Genomic DNA, 18,563 nt, shown 5'->3' with positions numbered 1-18,563 from the left:
TTCCAACTAAGGTTTTAAGAACTGAGCCCTGGACTTCCCTGGTGGTCCAGTGGTTAAGAATCCACCTGCCAATGCAGGGGACATGGTTCAGTCCCTAGTCTGGGAAGACGCCACATGCTGTGCAAGCAACTAAGCCCATGTGCCACAGCTACTGAGCCTGCGCTCCAGAGCCCCGGGGCACCACAGCTCCTGAAGCCTGCAGGCCTGAGGGCCTGTGCCCCACACAAGAGAGGCCACCACAATGAGAAACCCGCTCACTGCAACTGGAGCCCCTGCTTGTGCAGCTACAGAAAGTCAGCACACAGCAGTGAAGACCCGGTGTAGCCAAAAATAAATAAAGAAACAAACAAATTTTAAAAAAAGGAACTGAGCCCCTTTTCCCCTAGAAACATTACATATTGAGTCTACCCAGGAGAGTTCACAAAAGCCCATGTACCCTACAGTAAGCTTAACTGTGGAATTAATCCCACGTGAGACCTGGAAGAGGATGTCATTCACGTGTGAGGAAAATCAGAGAAAGCAGACATATTCCTTGGTTTTTCTTTTGCTTCCTGCTGGCAAAATTTAGATCTTCCTTGGAAGAATCAGAAGTCAATTTTGCCCAAGTCTTTATCTTTGAACTGATCGATAGTCTTCTCCACAGCACCCCCACGCAACGCCATGGAGCTACAGTACTTATCACCCACCCCAGCCAGATGCTCCTGACCACACCTCTAAAATACTCATTTTCCCTAGCCCCCCAGATTTCAGGACCAAGATTGGACCTCATCATTCACTGTGTCTGTGACTTTGGCAGCAGGCTCAAATTTCACAGTGGAGGGTCAGTCCTAGGATTAAACATGAAAGTGAAGGGTAGAATTTAAATTACACAATCCCTCCACCTGTAAAATAAAGATGATATATCTCTAATAGGATTGATCTAAAAATTAAATGAAAAATGTATATAATATGCCTAATATGGCTGAAATACCCTAAGTTCTCAATAGTATAGCAGCTTATTACTTTGAAATAGCATTTTAAAGAGCCACACAACTTTCTATATTTTTTAAACCATACAAATGTATAATCTATTATATTAAATGATTATTAGGAATTAAAATTATAAATGCTCAAAGCACACACAATTCTCATTTCTCCAGCAAATCCTTATGAGAGCACTATTTTTCCGAACACCTGCACCCAAAATGCATCTAATTGCCCCATTCATACCTTACCCTAGCCCCCATAACTCATTATGTAGTCTCCAAATTCAAACCTGTCTTGACATCCATCCAAAAGCCACATGGTTAGAAAGATGACTGTGACTCAAAATAAATTACCATTTAAATTAAAAATGCTAAAATTTGAAAAATCTAAATCACAACATCCTTTCTTTGATTATAACATTACACACACACACACAGGTTTATTAACTGTTACTTCAAATCCTTAAATCTACCAGTACTATTGACTCATAAAAAAAAAATCCTGAAAAATCACATTTCACCCTTTATAAGCAGTAAAGAATGACAGAGTGAAATAATGATGAAAACCATGCCAAGGTTAGAAGCCTATTTCTCCCCTTCACTTTCATGCTCAAGAATCCTAGAACTAACTCTCCACCGTGAAATTTGAGTCTGTCCCCAGCCAGAATAGCAGACTTAATGCACCATTAATCTGGTCTGTTCTCAGCCGCCAATTGAAATAGTCACAGTCATTCGATTGTTAAGGAAAAGCCAGTACGGCAGAAGTACATTCCAGAGGTCCTTTCATAAAAGCCATCCCGTGTGCTCCATCTGCGTGTGCAATCTGCTTGTGTATTTCCAGCCAGCTTGCATGGGCAGATTAATGTGTACAATTAGAAAGCAACCTCACAGGCATTCAATAAACCGCCTTCATTATTACACTCAGGAGAGTCCCTTTAGATGTCAATAAAAGCCTAGTTTTCTGCCTGTTAGCTAAATAATTGACAACACTAAAAATAATCAGAAGCAAATGAACAAGCCTGGAACAAGGTGGTAAGAAAGAGCACATTAAGATTCCCATGGTGGTGTCCCAGGATACTATCAGCAGCTTTTTCTTCAGCAACTTGGAGTTACAGTCTGCTCAAGTCCATGGTTGCCCTATTCTACAGAAAACAAAGACCACCACTCCCAGTCTGATATTTGAATCACACATATCATGGCATCGAAAATATTCCTTATTTGTGTTTCTATTTTGTGATCCTTCATTTGAACACCTTCAGAAGAATCTAACTTTGGGGTGAGAGGATGGAATAGGGAACAGCCTGGTTGGTCTAGTGAAAACTTTGTGCTGTTAAAATTCTGACAGCTCAGGGGAGACTTCCCTGGTGGTCCAGTGGCTAAGACTCCATGCTCCCAATGCAGGGGGCCCAGGTTTGATCTCTGGTCAGGGAACGAAGATCCCACATGCTGCAACTAAAGATCCTGTGCGCCACCACGGAGGTCAAAAATCCTCTGTGCTGCAACGAAGACCTGGTGCAGCTAAACATATATTAAAAAAAAAAAAAATTCTAACAGCTCTCCTATTCAGTTTCTCCATCATAAATTGATTCTAAGAAAATATGATAAAGGCTTGTTATACAGAGGATCCATCTTTTCCAAGAAGTTTCTTTCATATTTCTAGCTATATAATGGTCATTCATTTCATTAGCTACTAGTCCTTTAATTTCAAAAGCACTTCAAAACACAATATACTTAAAACACACACACACGTATACTTCTTCTTGTGTTTCTCAATAGGCTTTAAAAATCAATTTGAGATACTTCTCATTTTCAGCCAACTTCTTTTTTTCCTGGTTAACTGGGACTTTTACGATAAGCAGAAGAAAGCAAGAGTGAAATGTGCATGAAATTGAATTCAGCTCCACTGATAGTGTGTGAGGTGGCTGAGGGTAGAATTCTTTTTTCTTTACAGAAAAAGGATGATCTCTAATGTTTAGTAAAACACAAACTCAAGAAGCTGGAGGACTAGGAAAAATAAAAAAGGTTTGCTGACACAATCTCCCACATCCTCTAAAACTCTAAGAATCTCTTATCCTTCACCTTACCATGTTAAAACTTTGCAGAGAATGGGCTTGTTTTCCTAGTCCTGTACCTAAGTCCTCACAGTGAGAAGGTCTTCCCTTTTCCAGTGTAAAAGGAGGATGCCACAGGACAAATGCATTTTATTATGTATTACAATACATTACAATACTAAAATACTTTCTTATTGTCTCCAGGCAACATGCTCCCATGGAATCCCTGTGTCTCCTTCAACTCCTCTGACTGGCCAAGAAATCAGCTTTCATCCATTATCTACCAAAGAAGGCAGAGGCAACAATACATTAACCCAAGTCTATTGCCTGCCTCCCTCAATCTCCAGGACAGTCAACTTCTCCTGGTGTTTAGCTTCACACCAGCTTTCTTACCCCATGCCTGCCTTAAAACAAAAGTGGGGAAAGATAACACCATTCCTTAGCACTTCCACCCAATCCCATTCCATCTCCCACTTTTTACCTGGCCTGGGTAGCAGAGGCAAAGTGCCCCATTTGAGAAGGGGCGAAGTGAAATATTGAGAAACATATTTTGCATTCCGACCTGAGTCTTAAAGCAAGGAGTTGTTGCTTACAACAGATGAAAGAAAATTTCAGTGGAATGAGAAAACCAGAGAGGGCTGTACTTAGAAGAGGAATACACTTTAGGGTGTCACATATGCTCATACCAACATGCGAATAAGCTTAAATTCTGCAAATGAGGTATAACGATGGGAACAGATAAGAGGAAGCAGTCAGAACAATCCATCTGAAAGTGGGAGGCCAATGTCTAGCTCTGGTGCAACCAAAAATCTCTATACAGTCTTTACAAAATGAGTTTTCTGATCCTATTCAACAAGAACCTCTTTCTGTACGAAGTTACTTATCAAGTCCCCATAAAATGAAATCACTTGTATACCATTGATATATTTTATTTAATCCTTACAAATGGCTGATGGGATATTACCAACCCTATTAGGAAAAAAAAAAAACTACTGAGGTTCCAAGAAGTTTAGTAGTTTGTCCAAGGTCACAGCTGGAGAATGGAGCTAGGATTTTTGAACCCAGATCTGCTTGGTTTTAATTCTACAATATTTGGTATTAATCTAGGGACAGAAATACAGTTCTTCAATTTTATCTATTCTTTTAGGCAGTGTTACTTAGAGCTGGGACACCAACTTATGATAAAGCATATTGTGGTTGCCCTATACACGTTAGCTGCTGTGATTCCCAAGTCACACTGGAAAAAGTACCTTGAGGTATGACCATCAGTTGGAGCTGTGCTGAAAACTGTGAAATTATTTCTCAAATCTTGTTTATAAAAATGTAAGTCCTCAGTCCATTAGCTAAATCCCTAGTTAGATTCTGCTTGGGTACTTCTTTTCAAACATCATCTTGCTTATATTGGTGTTTCAGAAGTCTTCATAATCAAAACTAACCTAGATTACCAAAAAGTCAAGCCCTCCAAGTTATTTAGAATTTCTCAAATTTAGCAGTATTCACTCTAATCTGTTGACTACTAACCACGACTTTGGTGAGTATAGAAGTCTCCAAACTTAGACACTCACTTTTAGAGTTCAATTACATAATTAATAGGCAAAAATTCATTACCCGATATTTTAAACAGTTACCTTCAACTGGAATTTAAAAGCACAATGAACAATATCTCTGTAAAATGTACAAAGTTCTGAAAACAAACTTACTATTGCTGATGCTCTCTAAAAGTTTCTCTTCTGAGGTTTTCTTGAAGTCTTTTTTTCTCCTCTAATTTGTTGCTCTGAAATTGCAAGTAACAGAATATTATCTTTTAAGGAAGCTTTAGGTGAAAATGTTGGCTTAAAACTCAACATTCAGAAAACTAAGATCATGGCATCTGGTCCCATCACTTCATGGCAAATAGATGGAGAAACAATAGAAACGGTGAGAGACTTTATGTTTTGGGCACCAAAATCACTGCAGATGGTGACTGCAACCATGAAATTAGAAGACGCTTGCTCCTTGGAAGAAAAGTTATGACCAACCTAGACAGCATATTAAAAAGCAGAGACATTACTATGCCAACAAAGGTCCATCTAGTCAAGGCTATGGTTTTTCCAGTAGTCATGTATGGATGTGAGAGTTGGACTAAGAAAGCTGAGCACCAAAGAATTGATGCTTTTGAACTGTGGTGTTGGAGAAGACTCTTGAGAGTCCCTTGGACTGCAAGGAGATCCAACCAGTCCATCCTAAAGGAAATCAGTCCTGAATATTCACTGCAAGGACTGATGCTGAAGCTGAAACTCTAATACTTTGACCACCTGATGTGAAGAACTGACTCACTTGAAAAGAACTTGATGCTGGGAAAGATTGAAGGCAGGAGAAGGGGATGACAGAGGATGAGATGGTTGGATGGCATCACCGACTCAATGGACATGAGTTTGAGTAAACTCTGGGAGTTGGTGATGGACAGGGAGGCCTGGCGCTGCAATCCATGTGTTCACAAAGAGTCAGACATGACTGAACGACTGAACTGAATTGAGCTAAGCAGAATCATGATGTTAAAATTACCCAAGGTCCAAAATCTTTAGGTTCAGGTGGCCTCCATAATCCATTATGGTGCCTAGCAGGGCTGCAAACATAATACCCCTCTCACAGCTCTTGGGCCCTACACTGAAAGCCAGAAGCTCCAAGTTCTTTCCATGGTCCCCCTCTCCCAGCTTGATGGGTATAATCACAAAAATCAGTATTTCATATTTTTAATCTTAGTTCAGAAGATAGCAATATTTCTATCTTAAGCAATGTTTTCAAAATGTTCTAGGGAAAACATAAAATTTCCATACCAGTCATGTTAAATGAAAATGATGATAAATGGTTTAATAGTTGATATAAATATATATATATATGTAATGATTAAATTGTTTATACTACGTACATATATATATATAGGCTAAGTCTACTGCTAAGTCGCTTCAGTAGTGTCCGACTCTGTGCAACCCCCTAGACGGCAGCCCACCAGGCTCTCCCATCCCTGGGATTCTCCAGGCAAGAACACTGGAGTGGGTTGCCATTTCCTTCTCCAATGCACGAAAGTGAAAAGTCAAACTGAAGTCGCTCAGTTGTGTCCGACCCTCAGCGACCCCGTGGACTGCAGCCTACCAGGCTTCTCCATCCATGGGATCTTCCAGGCAAGAATACTGGGGTGGGGTGCCATCACCTTCTCCGACATATATATATATATATATATATATATATATATATATATATATATATATATATATATATCACTCTATATATCCTGATCGGAGAAGGCAATGGCACCGCACTCTAGTACTCTTGCCTGGAAAATCCCATGGATGGAGAAGCCTGGTAGGCTGCAGTCCATGGGGTTGCTAAGAGTCGGACATGACTGAGCAGCTTCACTTTCACTTTTCACTTTCGTGCATTGGAGAAGGAAATGGCAACCCACTCCAGTGTTCTTGCCTGGAGAATCCCAGGGATGGGAGAGCCTGGTGGGCTGCCGTCTAGGGGGTTGCACAGAGTCGGACACGACTGAAGTGACTTAGCAGCAGCAGCATATATCCTGATAAAGCATTCAGGAAACAATTTTCAGTAAGCCAATTCAGTTCCCTTCTGACAGAATCAGACACTTAAAGCTGTTGAGAGACAGAACAGCAAATATCCAAAATAAGCCATTGCTTAAATACTCTTCTCCTTTTTTTTAAATTACTTGTTTGGAGAGTCTAAAGAATTTCACATTTGATATTACTGTGATATTACTGTCACCATGGCTCTGACATATTTTAATCTGACTTAATAATCTAGAAACACTTGCTTTTTTTTTTTTTTTACTATGATACAACTGTCATTTTTAAAATTTGCTCATGAAAAACAAATAGACTTCCTAGACAGCAAATTTAATGGGGAGTTGAGACAAGTTCCACAACACAGGAGAGATTTGAAGTTTTAATGTCAAGCATCTTTTATTTGCTTTAATAAAAAAAAATGGACTTGTCCACTGGGAAGACCTGTGAAAAAGGAATACAGAAATCATCACTTCCAAACTCTAACATAAGTTTAGTTCCATTTTCCAAAGAGGGAAAAAATTGTTCATTTCCATGGAAGTCTTCATTCACACAGAACTATTTACTTATCCCATCTTGAAAGGTAAAATGGATGATTTCAGTTTCAGGGAAAAAAATAATATTAATAGGAAAATTTACTACAATCTGAAAGCATGAATTATAATACAAGGCAATGGGGTTATTAATGAAACAGTTCTAGGAAGCAAACTGAATAAACATGATCTCAATCTAGAAAAAAAATCCTGACTCATGAGACCAAAAGTGGTCAATTTTGATGAGCTCCCCACATCTCGGGGGGAAGAAAGGGGGGCCAAGGGTTAAAAGGCAGCAGGCAAGCAGCAGGTAGGTATTGATCAAACCAGAATTAGGAATGCTACCGAGAGAACAGTGAGAAAGCCACACAGGCATCTAGAGGCCAAGGCTGGGTTCCTTCAGCAAGGTCAGAGACTGGAACATGGACTCTCATCTCTGCACTAATAGATTGTCACTGGACTCAGCTCACAGAAATAGTTACCCAGTAGCTATATCCATCCAACAAAGGTCTGTGTATCCCTGAAGAGTTGATGGGGAAGTAGTTCTCAAAATTCTAGAGTAATTGAGTATTCAGCCCCTTCCACTGTGGTAGTTGTTTTAATTGTTTTGTGTTGTTCACCAAGTCATGTCCAACTCTTTGCCAGGCTGCTCTGTCCACGGGATTTCCCAGGCAAGAATACTGGAGTGGGGCGCCATTTCCTTCTCCAGGGGATCTTCCCAACACAGGGATCAAACCCGTGTCTCCTGCTTAGCAGGCAGATTTTTTACCACTAAACCACCTGGGAAGCCCAGGTATTTTAGCACACTAATCCAAATACTTAGATTTAGTCAGACTATTTCTGTCCATTTAGCAGTGAGTTAAGGAGTCACCCAACCATACTTACACATGCATATACAAAGGCAGGATGTAAAATATCTAGGAACATGAGGTCCAGAAGAAAAAATTATGGAGTCGGTTCTAGGTTCACCATCACTGAGTGACCTTAAGCAAATCATTTACTATCACTGAATTCCAGGCACTCATTAAACCTTCATCATACGCCTATTATATGCTCCATACTGTGTTCCGTTAGATGCTGGGACTACAGATATAAACCAAGCAGTGCCTACCCTGGAAAATTCGAGAAGCTAGCTGGGACCACAGACAAGAAAGCCATGATGGCAAAGTGTACAATACATTAGGGAGTAAAGGTTTGCAAATCTCTAGTATGAATATAAAGAAACAAGCACAGAAGTGGCCTGTTGGAGAAATGCTTTCAATAGTTCCCATAAACATTTGTTGGGTATCTTCTATGTGGCAGGCTCCATCTTAGGTTAGGGGTAGAGTCAGGGTTAGCCAAAATTTGAATAACATTTGCAACGTGGTTTCTAACCTTGGGTTCATGAATTAGGTGTCTGTTAGAACTATGCTCAGTTTTATGGTGAATGAGTTCATAGCTTGCTTTCTTCAGATTTCCCTAGAGGCTGATGACCAAACAAAAGGATAAGAACCATGGGTCTAGTGAGAGATAGAAATTCTAGATGGAGACCAATATTAAGCAAGAACTTCGCAGGAGGAAACGGGGGTAATGGGAGCAGGATACTGCATTCCACTGTATGAATCTCTCACTGCCCAGGGGCCTAGCAGAGAGGTCCGAAGGGCTAAAACAGAGGCAGCATTCAGCTCCCCAAGCTTTGCATCCCGGCACAGGGGGCCTCAGCATGGCAGAGGTATCTGTCTGTTTCTCACAAAGGTACCACCTGTCACCTCTGTGGCAGTCTGAGCACCCACAGAACTGCCTGCCTGGACGAAGCATCTGTTTCTAATTTGCACGAAGGCAATGATGGGCTAGTTATGGCCCTGACTAGGAAAAGGGCATATTTATAACATGTATTTTCAGTACCAAAAGGCAGAAGAGAATATATCAGTTCAGGAAACCCCAAGAAGCTTATGTATAAATTCAAAGGGGTTGGTACAAGATGGGTAGAAGATAAGATTGAGAAAGGAGGAAGGGGCAATTATAAAGAAATTTATATGCCAAGTAAAGGAGTTTGGACTTCATTAAAGGCAATGATGAGCCACTGTGTTACTTTAAGCAGGATAGTAAGCAGTTAATCCTGAAAGCAACATGAAGGATAAGCTGCAGAAAGGATCACAAATATAAAAACCATTGGTGTGGTCCTCACAAGCCACAACATAAAGTTATGAGTCCCAAATTAAGACAACACAGACATGAAAGAAAGGACAAAGTCTGGAAAAATATAGGGACAGAAATAAGAGGAGAGTAAAGAGGAAACATGGGAGGCGAGCTATACTAATGTGTGTGTGTGCACGCACGCACTCAGTCATGTCAGACTCTTTGCAACCTCATGGACTATATATAGCCTGCCTGGTTCCTCCATCCATGGAAATTGTCAGGCAAGGATACTGGAGCGGGTTGACCTTTTCTTCTCCAGGTGATCTTCCCAACCCAGGGATCGAACACACATCTCTCACACCTCCTGCATTGGCAGGCAGATTCTTTACCACTGTGCCACCTGGGAAATCCATATTAATAATAGGATGAGTCAAAAAAGGGGGAAGAGTACAGGTGACTATGATTTAAGAGCATCAGAATGAATGTGAGGTCAGTTTTGAACCTGTTAGGAGTATGCTCATTTGTGTTTGAGATATGCTGTGGCATACCTAGAGAGGAATAGCAAGCATACAGTAAAATAGACGTTCTGCGATTCAGGAATACGGTCTGGAGATGGGGCTTTCACAGATGATCAGCACAAGCAAAATCCGGATGTGGAAAGGTGGGGGCCTTCACCTAGGAATATGGCGGCGCAAGGCAATGAGAAGATGAACGGAAGGGACCTGACAGAACATCAGTATAGAAAAACAAGCAGGGAACAGGGTCCAGAGGAAATCCAGAAGAGAGAATCTGAAGGACAGAGTGCTTAGTAGATACAATATTACAAACAGTTAAAATAAATTAGGAACTAAAGAGTCTCCACTGCGTTTTTCAACTAAGCTCCATCTTAGCTAGATCCAAACCAATGAATTACTAGAGACCGAAGTCAAATTTGGCCCACCAAGGAGCAAGTAAAGGTGAGGACGCAAAGAGAGTGAGTTCCTAAAAGCCAGCTGAGCTCAGCAAATCACCTAGGGAGCATCACTTAAAACAGATTTTGGAGGGGAGCAGTTCAGATGATTGATAGGAGTTGGTCTACAGACTGGCATGTGGGAATCCAGTGGGGCAGAGAAGACTTTCAAGAAGCTGAGCTGTGATGCTTGGGAAGAAGGAGTTGAAAGCAAGCCAACATAGAGAAGATTTGTTTTTAAGGTGAGAGATTTGAGTATGATTATACCCCAAGAGAGAAAAACAAACAAGAAAGCTACAGAAGAAATGGAGCCTTAACCGATGGAGCAACAAGGTTCCTGAGGAGGATGGAGGAAAGATGGGATGGGATGGGAGGCACACGTGGGAGAATCCATCACGGCAACAAGGAAAAGCAGTTTCTTATTCCTCCTGAGATAAGGTGGGTGTAGAAGCAGCAAAGAAAAAGTAAGGAAACAGAAAAATATAGAGACTTTCAGCCTCATGGTCTTTATCTCTGAGACGGTGAGAAATGAGGTCATGTGTTGAAAATGAAAAATGAGGGTAAGGGAGAACCATGTTGATAATTAGAGATGAGCCTAGACTGCAAAGGAAAACGCTGTGCCCTGGGGATGATAAAAGACCCAGATGAGAGGGAAGCCCAACAATTTCTGTGAGAAGAGGAGCCAAATGTATTTTTTCTCCAGCAACCCAGTTCATGTGAGCTTCAGTTTAGTTGCTCAGTCGTGTCCGATTCTTTGCGACCCCATGAACTGCAGCACGCCAGGCCTCCCTGTCCATCACCAGCTCCCGGAGTTCACTCAGACTCATGTCCATCGAGTCCGTGATGCCATCCAGCCATCTCATCCTCTGTCGTCCCCTTCTCCTCCTGCCCCCAATCCCTCCCAGCATCAGGGTCTTTTCCAGTGAGTCAACTCTTCGCGTGAGGTGGCCAAAGTATTGGAGTTTCAGCTTCAGCATCAGTCCTTCCAATGAACATGTGAGCTTAGCGAAAATGAAATAAGTAAGCCAATCCAATTTGTGTGTAGAATAAAGTCCTGTCTGCCATCCACATGAGAGGTTGATATAGTAATAAAGGTAGGGACTTACCAGATGGACCAGGGGTTAAGAATCTGCCTTGCAATACAGCCGACAGAGGGTTCAATCCCTGACTGGAGAACTAAGATCCTACCTGCCTCGGAGCAACTAAGCACAGGCACCACAGCTAGAGTCTGTGCACTGCAACGGAAGATCCCACGCGCCACAACCAAGACCCGACTCAGCCAAATAAACAAATAGTTTAAAAATAGTAAGAGAGTCGAATGAGACAGGGTGCTTGTTTACAGATATAGTCAATTAGGCCAGGGCACCTTATTCCGTGCTCACTTAGCACTATCCACGGTATTCAATACAAAGGGGTTTGCATGTATTGTATCCTTTAATCCCGCCAGTCCCATTATTATATTATTATACCCATTTTACAGATAGTGGCTTTCCCGATGGCTCAGTGGGTAAAGAATCTGCCTGCAATGCAGGAGACACAGGAGACGTGAGTGGGATGCCTGGGTCAGGAAGATCCCCTGGAGGAGAAAATGGCACCCCACTCCAGTATTCTTGCCTGGAAAATCCCATGGACAGAGGAGCCTGCTGGGCTACAGTCCATGGGTCGACTTAGTCCAGACACGACTGAGTGACTAACACACAGACACACTTTATTACAGATAAGGAGAGTGAAGCATAAATAAACAAATGGCTTACACTTTGTCCTATACCTGCATTTCAGAGATATCATTAACATCCCAACATTATGTGTTAATTAACAGGGTCAATTAATGGGACCCTACTGCATTTCAACAATCAGAGGCTTAATGCCCACGCTGGGTCATGCACAAAGAAATGCATAATGTAGGAACCATATTTCTGGGAAAAACTTGAAAGTTTGGTTTTGTTCCTTGAAAGTTTTCAGAAATGGAAACTTTTCCCAATTTTTAAAAGCAGTATTGGAATAATTACCTTGATGTTGAGTTTTAACCCTAAAATTGTTCTAAAGTCATTAGCCCTTACTACTGTTTGTTTCCTAGAAATAAGCAACAGGTGTGAACCCTTAAAAACATGTATGTGAATGCTCCTCTGCACCTAATACGCAGACCTTGTTTTCTACGCTAATAGAAAATGAAGTAGGTATGAAGTAGCTCCTACCTCACTTTTAGCATTAAAACTAACTAATTACGTCTTTCAGTGTCTATAAAAAATACCATGACCTCTAAGGCTCCACATAACTTCATCAGCTTTATGACTTTATAGTTTATTGGAAAGAGCAAAGAAAGGTTTCATTTGCCACTCAGATTTCTAGCTGGTTTCTTGCCCTCTCTGACGTCCTGATGCTCTAAGAAGTTGGGAGAATTGAATGAAAATATTCGTAAACTATACAGCACTATCTATTATTTCAAACATGTGTTGATCAAAAGCAGAATAAGATAAATCCAAGAGGTAAAGAAAGTCTTTGACATGGACTTGGGGATTTTTATTTTTTAAGTTTGTGGGCATTATGAAAGTCTGAAAAAAAATCAAATCATTACTTAATTCATCAGTGTGATTATGAGGGGAAAGTGTGGTGGAGGTTTATTTTCATGGCACTGCATTTGAGTGAAAGGCTTGCTATGACGATTCCTGAAGACTTGTCTACCATGCTGAGATCAGTGACAAAGCAAGTACTTGCATGTGGTATGCCGTTGTTTTGTTTTTTTCAAGGACTTAATTTTACTGATGCACTAATATTTTAGAGATATTTTCTCTTCCATATAGATTTCCAAGAAGAGAAATTAATACACTATATAACCACATGGAGTATATTAGCTTTCTGTTGGTGCTATACCAACTATAAACTTAGTGGCTTAAAACAATATAACTTTGTTAATAATCTTACAGTTCTGGAGATCCAAAACGGGTCTCATGGGGCTCAAATAATATACTGAGGTTGAGGGAAATTAGCAGATTCCAGTACCAGCTGTCATGTCCACAAGGCTTTCAGGTAGCTAGCAATATGAGTGCCCTCCAAAGACTACAGCTGAGTTTTTGAGCCTGGTGGGCTGCTGTCCACGGGGCTGCACAGAGTCGGACACGACTGAAGTGACTGAGCAGCAGCAGCAGCAACCCCTACAATATGTGGCTCAAATCATGAGCTCCTTATTGCCAAATTCAGACTTAAATTGAAGAAAGTAGAGACAACCACCACACCATTCAGGTATGACCTAAATCAAATCCCTTATGATTATACAGTGGAAGTGAGAAACAGATTTAAGGGACTAGATCTGACAGAGAGCCTGATGAACTATAGACTGAGGTTCGTGACATTGTACAGGAGACAGGGATCAAGACCATCCCCATGGAAAAGAAATGCAAAAAAAGCAAAATGGCTGTCTGGGGAGGCCTTACAAATAGCTGTGAAAAGAAGAGAGGTGAAAAGCAAAGGAGAAAAGGAAAGATATAAGCATCTGAATGCAGAGATCCAAAGAAGAGCAAGAAGAGATAAGAAAGCCTTCCTTAGCAATCAATGCAAGAAATAGAGGAAAACAACAAAATGGGAAAGACTAGAGATCTCTTCAAGAAAATTAGAGATACCAAGGGAACATTTCAAGCAAAGATGGGCTCGATAAAGGACAGAAATGGTATGGACCTAACAGAAGCAGAAGATATTAAGAAGAGGTGGCAAGAATACACAGAAGAACTGTACAAAAAAGATCTTCACAACCCAGAAAATCACAATGGCATGATCACTCACCTAGAACCAGACATCCTGGAATATGAAGTCAAGTGGGCCTCAGAAAGCATCACTACAAACAAACCTAGTGGAGGTGATGGAATTCCAGTTGAGCTATTTAAATCCTAAAAGATAATGCTGTGAGAGTGCTGCACTCAATATGCCAGCAAATTTGGAAAACTCAGCAGTGGCCACAGGACTGGAAAAGGTCAGTTTTCATTCTAATCCCAAAGAAAGGCAATGCCAAAGAATGCTCAAACTACCACACAATTGCACTCATCTCACACGCTAGTAAAGTAATGCTCAAAATTCTCCAAGCCAGGCTTCAACAATATGTGAACCGTGAACTTCCTGATGTTCAAGCTGGTTTTAGAAAAGGCAGAGGAACCAGAGATCAAATTGGCAACATCCACTGGATCATTGAAAAACAAAGAGAGCTCCAGAAAAACATCTATTTCTGCTTTCTTGACTGCCAAAGCCTTTGACTGTGTGGATCACAAGAAACTGTGGAAAATTCTGAAAGAGATGGGAATACCAGACCACCTGACCTGTCTCTTGAGAACTTGACCTGCCTCTTGAGAAACCTATATGCAGGTCAGGAAGCAACAGTTAGAAATGAACATGGAAAAACAGACTGGTTCCTATGGAAAAGGAGTACGTCAAGGCTGTATATTGTCACCCTGCTTATTTAACTTATATGCAGAGTACATCATGAGAAATGCTGGGCTGGAGGAAGCACAAGCTGGAATCAAGATTGCTGGGAGAAATATAAATAACCTCAGATATGCAGATGGCACCACTCTTACTGCAGAAAGTGAAGGGGAACTAAAAAGCCTCTTGATGAAAGTGAAAAAGGAGAGTGAAAAAAGTTGGCTTAAACCTCAACATTCAGAAATCTAAGATCATGGCATCCGGTCCCATCACTTGATGGGACATACATGGGGAAACAGTGGAAACAGTGTCAGACTTTATTTTGGGGGGCTCCAAAACCACTGCAGATGGTGACTGCAGCCATGAAATTAAAAGACGCTTACTCCTTGGAAGAAAAGTTATGACCAACCTAGATAGCATATTGAAAAGCAGAGACATTACTTTGCCAACAAAGGTCATCTAGTCAAGGCTATGGTTTTTCCTGTGGTCATGTATGGATGTGAGAGTTGGACTGTGAAGAAAGCTGAGCGCCAAAGAATTGATGCTTTTGAACTGTGGTGTTGGAGAAGACTCTTGAGAGTCCCTTGGACTGCAAGGAGATCCAACCCATTCATTCTAAAGGAGATCAGTCCTGGGTGTTCTTTGGAGGGAATGATGCTAAAGCTGAAACTCCAGTACTTTGGCCACCTGATGCGAAGAGTTGACTCATTGGAAAAGACCCTGATGCTGGGAGGGATTGGGGGCAGGAGGAGAAGGGGACGACAGAGGATGAGATGGCTGGATGGCATCACCGACTCGATGGACATGAGTTTGAGTATACTTGGTAATGGACAGGGAGGCCTGGCGTGCTGCAGTTCATGGGGTCACAAAGAGTTGGACACGGCTGAGCGACTGAACTGAACCCCTACAATAAGAACTCTGTTTCCAGAAATCACATGTATTTTTATGTCCTGCTGTCCGAAGTGCCAGTCATCTATTTGGTCAGTGTAGAGCTAGGGGTACCATGTCACGGTTTTGTAGCTCCTACCTATAGGTTTAGTCTCTTATCCAGTGGCCTTCTTCTATCTTCAAGCCAACAATGGCAGGCTAAATCTTTCTCCTGCTCCATATCTTTCAGAGAAGGCAATGGCAACCCACTCCAGTACTCTTGCCTGGAAAATCCCATGGACAGAGGAGCCTGGTGGGCTATAGTCCATGGGGTCGCTAAAAGTCAGACACGACTGAGCGACTTCACTTTCACTTTCATGCATTGGAGAAGGAAATGGCAACCCACTCCAGTGTTCTTGCCTGCAGAATCCCAGGGACTGGGGAGCCTGGTGGGCTGCTGTCTGTTGGGTCGCACAGAGTTGGACACGACCGACGCGACTTAGCAGCAGCAGCAGCAGCAGCAGCTCCATACCTTTATGCTCTCAATATTCTGCGTCCCTCTTCCCAATTTAAGGAACCTCATGATTACACTGGACCCACGTGAATAATGCAGGCTATTCTTCCTATTTGAATGTAAGTTGATTAGTAACTAATTTCACCTGCAAACTGAATTCCTCTTTGCCACGTAACATCCCATCTTTCTAAGTTCTAGGGAGTAGAATGTGGAAGAGCAGGGGAGGGGGCGTTATTCTGCCTGGAATCCACTTTTAAATCAGATACTTAACATGCCAGATAATTCACAGAATCTTTGCCCCCCACCAGCCCTCTGAGGCTTAGTTTTAGAATGGGAGACAGGGAGGGAGGTCTTATTTCCTTTAGGGTGAAGCAGTGGTGTGCTGATAAATTTAACACCTAGCTCTAGCAAGGAGGGGAGGGGTGGTTGATTTGTAGCATTTACTGATTCCAGTGGTGAAAATACCCCCTCATGGTCAGTTTCAATCCACCAACATGAAGTCAACTAAAAATGTAACAGTCCACTGTCATGAGCCAGTACAGGGAGGTCCCAGCACACCACTGGAAGAGCACGCATCATCAACATCCCCTAGTATAGGGAATACAAGCTTACCTGAAGCACCCCGATGCCCTTGCCTAAGTGCCCCTGAGCCCACAGGATTAACTCCTCCCGGACGCCAACGACGTGACCAGATGCTAAAGGACTGGCTGCCTTGCACACCTCTGTGTGTATTAAGGATACAGGGAATGCAGTTTACTCTCCCCTCACTCACACACAGGTAGTAACCAATCGGAAAGAGACCCGGTGTTCCTGGGTGACCCTCCTGCGTGCTTGTGGGCTAAGTCGTTTCAGTCGTGTCTGACTCTTTGCAACCCCATGGACTGTAGCCTCCTGCCAGGCTCCTCTGTCCATGGGATTTTCCAGGCAAGAATACTGGAGTGGGTTGCCATGCCCTCCTCCCAGGGATCTTCCCAACCCAGGGATCAAACCTGAGTCTCTCATGTCTCCTGCATTGGCAGGCAGGTTCTTTACCACTAGTGCCACCTGGGAAGTCCAGGGACCCTCCTGGGTTAGGACAAAATAAAGGTCAAGGGGGTGTTAAGACCAATGGGCCAAGCTCGAAGTCCTCGGGAGGCAACAGGCTGCTTGGATTCTCCTTGGCTTGTCGTTCCTGGACAGCAGCCATATGCCTGGGGAGGAGGGTGGTGTTTTGTAGGCCGGTGTCCATGTGTGTGTCTGCTGTGCATTTCAAAGAATAAATGCTCCATAAGCACAGCCATTATCGCTTCCCTTGGCCATTTTCACACTGGCAATGTGAAGCATGCCATTTCGAGATGGCTAATGTCCATTTTTCTTTTATCTGACACAAGCTACTAAATAGGCTCACATTTAGTATGAAAGCCACAGATTTATATACAGTAGGAAAAACTAGGTCAGGGTGGCAGTCCGAGCCAATTAGCCAGAGAAATCAAGCCTGTGCAAGGGTTGGAGTGGGCGGCCCTGTCTCTCAAGGCAGTTTAGATGAAGGCTCCTCCAACCAGGATGTGCACAAGAAGCACCTGGGGAGCTTATTAAAATGCCAGCTCTGTTTCAGAAGGTCTGGGCTGGGGTTTGAGATTCTGCATTTCTTCTTTTGAAATATTTATTTCTTTGGCTGCATCAGGATCTTCATTGCAGTGAACACCCTCTCTAGTTATGGCACCCGGGCTCAGCTGCTCTGTGGCACATGGGGTCTTAGTTATCCTGTGTGCATGCTCAGTCACTTCAGCTGGGTCTGACTCTTTGCAACCTCATGGACTGTAGCCCACCAAGGCTCCTCTGTCCATGGTATTCTCCAGGCAACAATACTGGAGTGGGTTCCCATGCCCTCCTCCACAGGATCTTCTCAACCCAGGTCCTGAACCCGAGTCTCCTGCATTGCAGGCAGATTCTTTACTGCTGAGCCACCAGGAAAGCCCCTTAATTATCCTACCAGGGATCAAATCTTTGTCCTCTCCATTGCAAGGCAGATTGTTAACCACTGGACCACCGGGGAAGTTCCTGCATTTCTAGTAAGTGATATGCCAAGGCTGCTGGTTCAAAAACTGCTGCGTTTTGAATGGCAAGGATCTAAACATCAACTCTCTCTCCCCATCCCTTACTCTTAGACAGATTTATACCAATAATCATTGTAGCTGTCATTTTAGAAAAGACAATTCAGTTTGGATTTTTGTAGTTAATGGCTGCTGTATATCCAGTGGTGTAGCAGAACCTAAGAAGGAGGGAATGCTGCTTTCACTCGGGGCAAAGAAACTGTTTCAGCCACTAACATTTCTAAACAGTATACAGTTCATTATGTGAACCATGAAGAAACGAGCTATAAATGACCTGCAAGCCAGCCAGTTATGGGTATTAAATGACAACTAGGAAATGGCTTTTAGGATAAGAGTTCACAACACAATTCTTCAGGATCTGCAAGCCTCTTAATTTGTTCCTGGTGATTATTTGATGATTTTTTGAGTTTGACCTGAAATGCAGAAAGACTATGCTATATAAAGGGAATACCTCCTTTACAATCTTGAGACTGAAGTGTAAACCTTCCTCTGAAGGAGGAAATGGGTGA

General features: G+C 42.4%; 1 protein-coding gene across 2 annotated transcripts in view; it reads right to left on the bottom strand.

The window, feature by feature from the left end:
- The window catches only part of EPSTI1 (epithelial stromal interaction 1 (breast)), a 103,094-nt gene that overhangs the window by 55,482 nt on the left and 29,049 nt on the right, over positions 1-18,563 (bottom strand). For both annotated transcript variants that reach the window (XM_018056782.1, XM_018056781.1), the window contains exon 6: positions 4,717-4,790. In XM_018056782.1, the coding sequence (XP_017912271.1) occupies positions 4,717-4,790 (74 nt within the window). The remainder of the gene's footprint in view (positions 1-4,716; positions 4,791-18,563) is intronic.

The sequence above is a fragment of the Capra hircus genome, chromosome 12, assembly GCF_001704415.2.
Source record: "Capra hircus breed San Clemente chromosome 12, ASM170441v1, whole genome shotgun sequence".
Classification (NCBI taxonomy): Eukaryota; Metazoa; Chordata; class Mammalia; order Artiodactyla; family Bovidae; genus Capra; species Capra hircus.
Note: the sequence above shows the minus strand (reverse complement) of the source record. Positions and strands in the feature narration are given on the sequence as shown.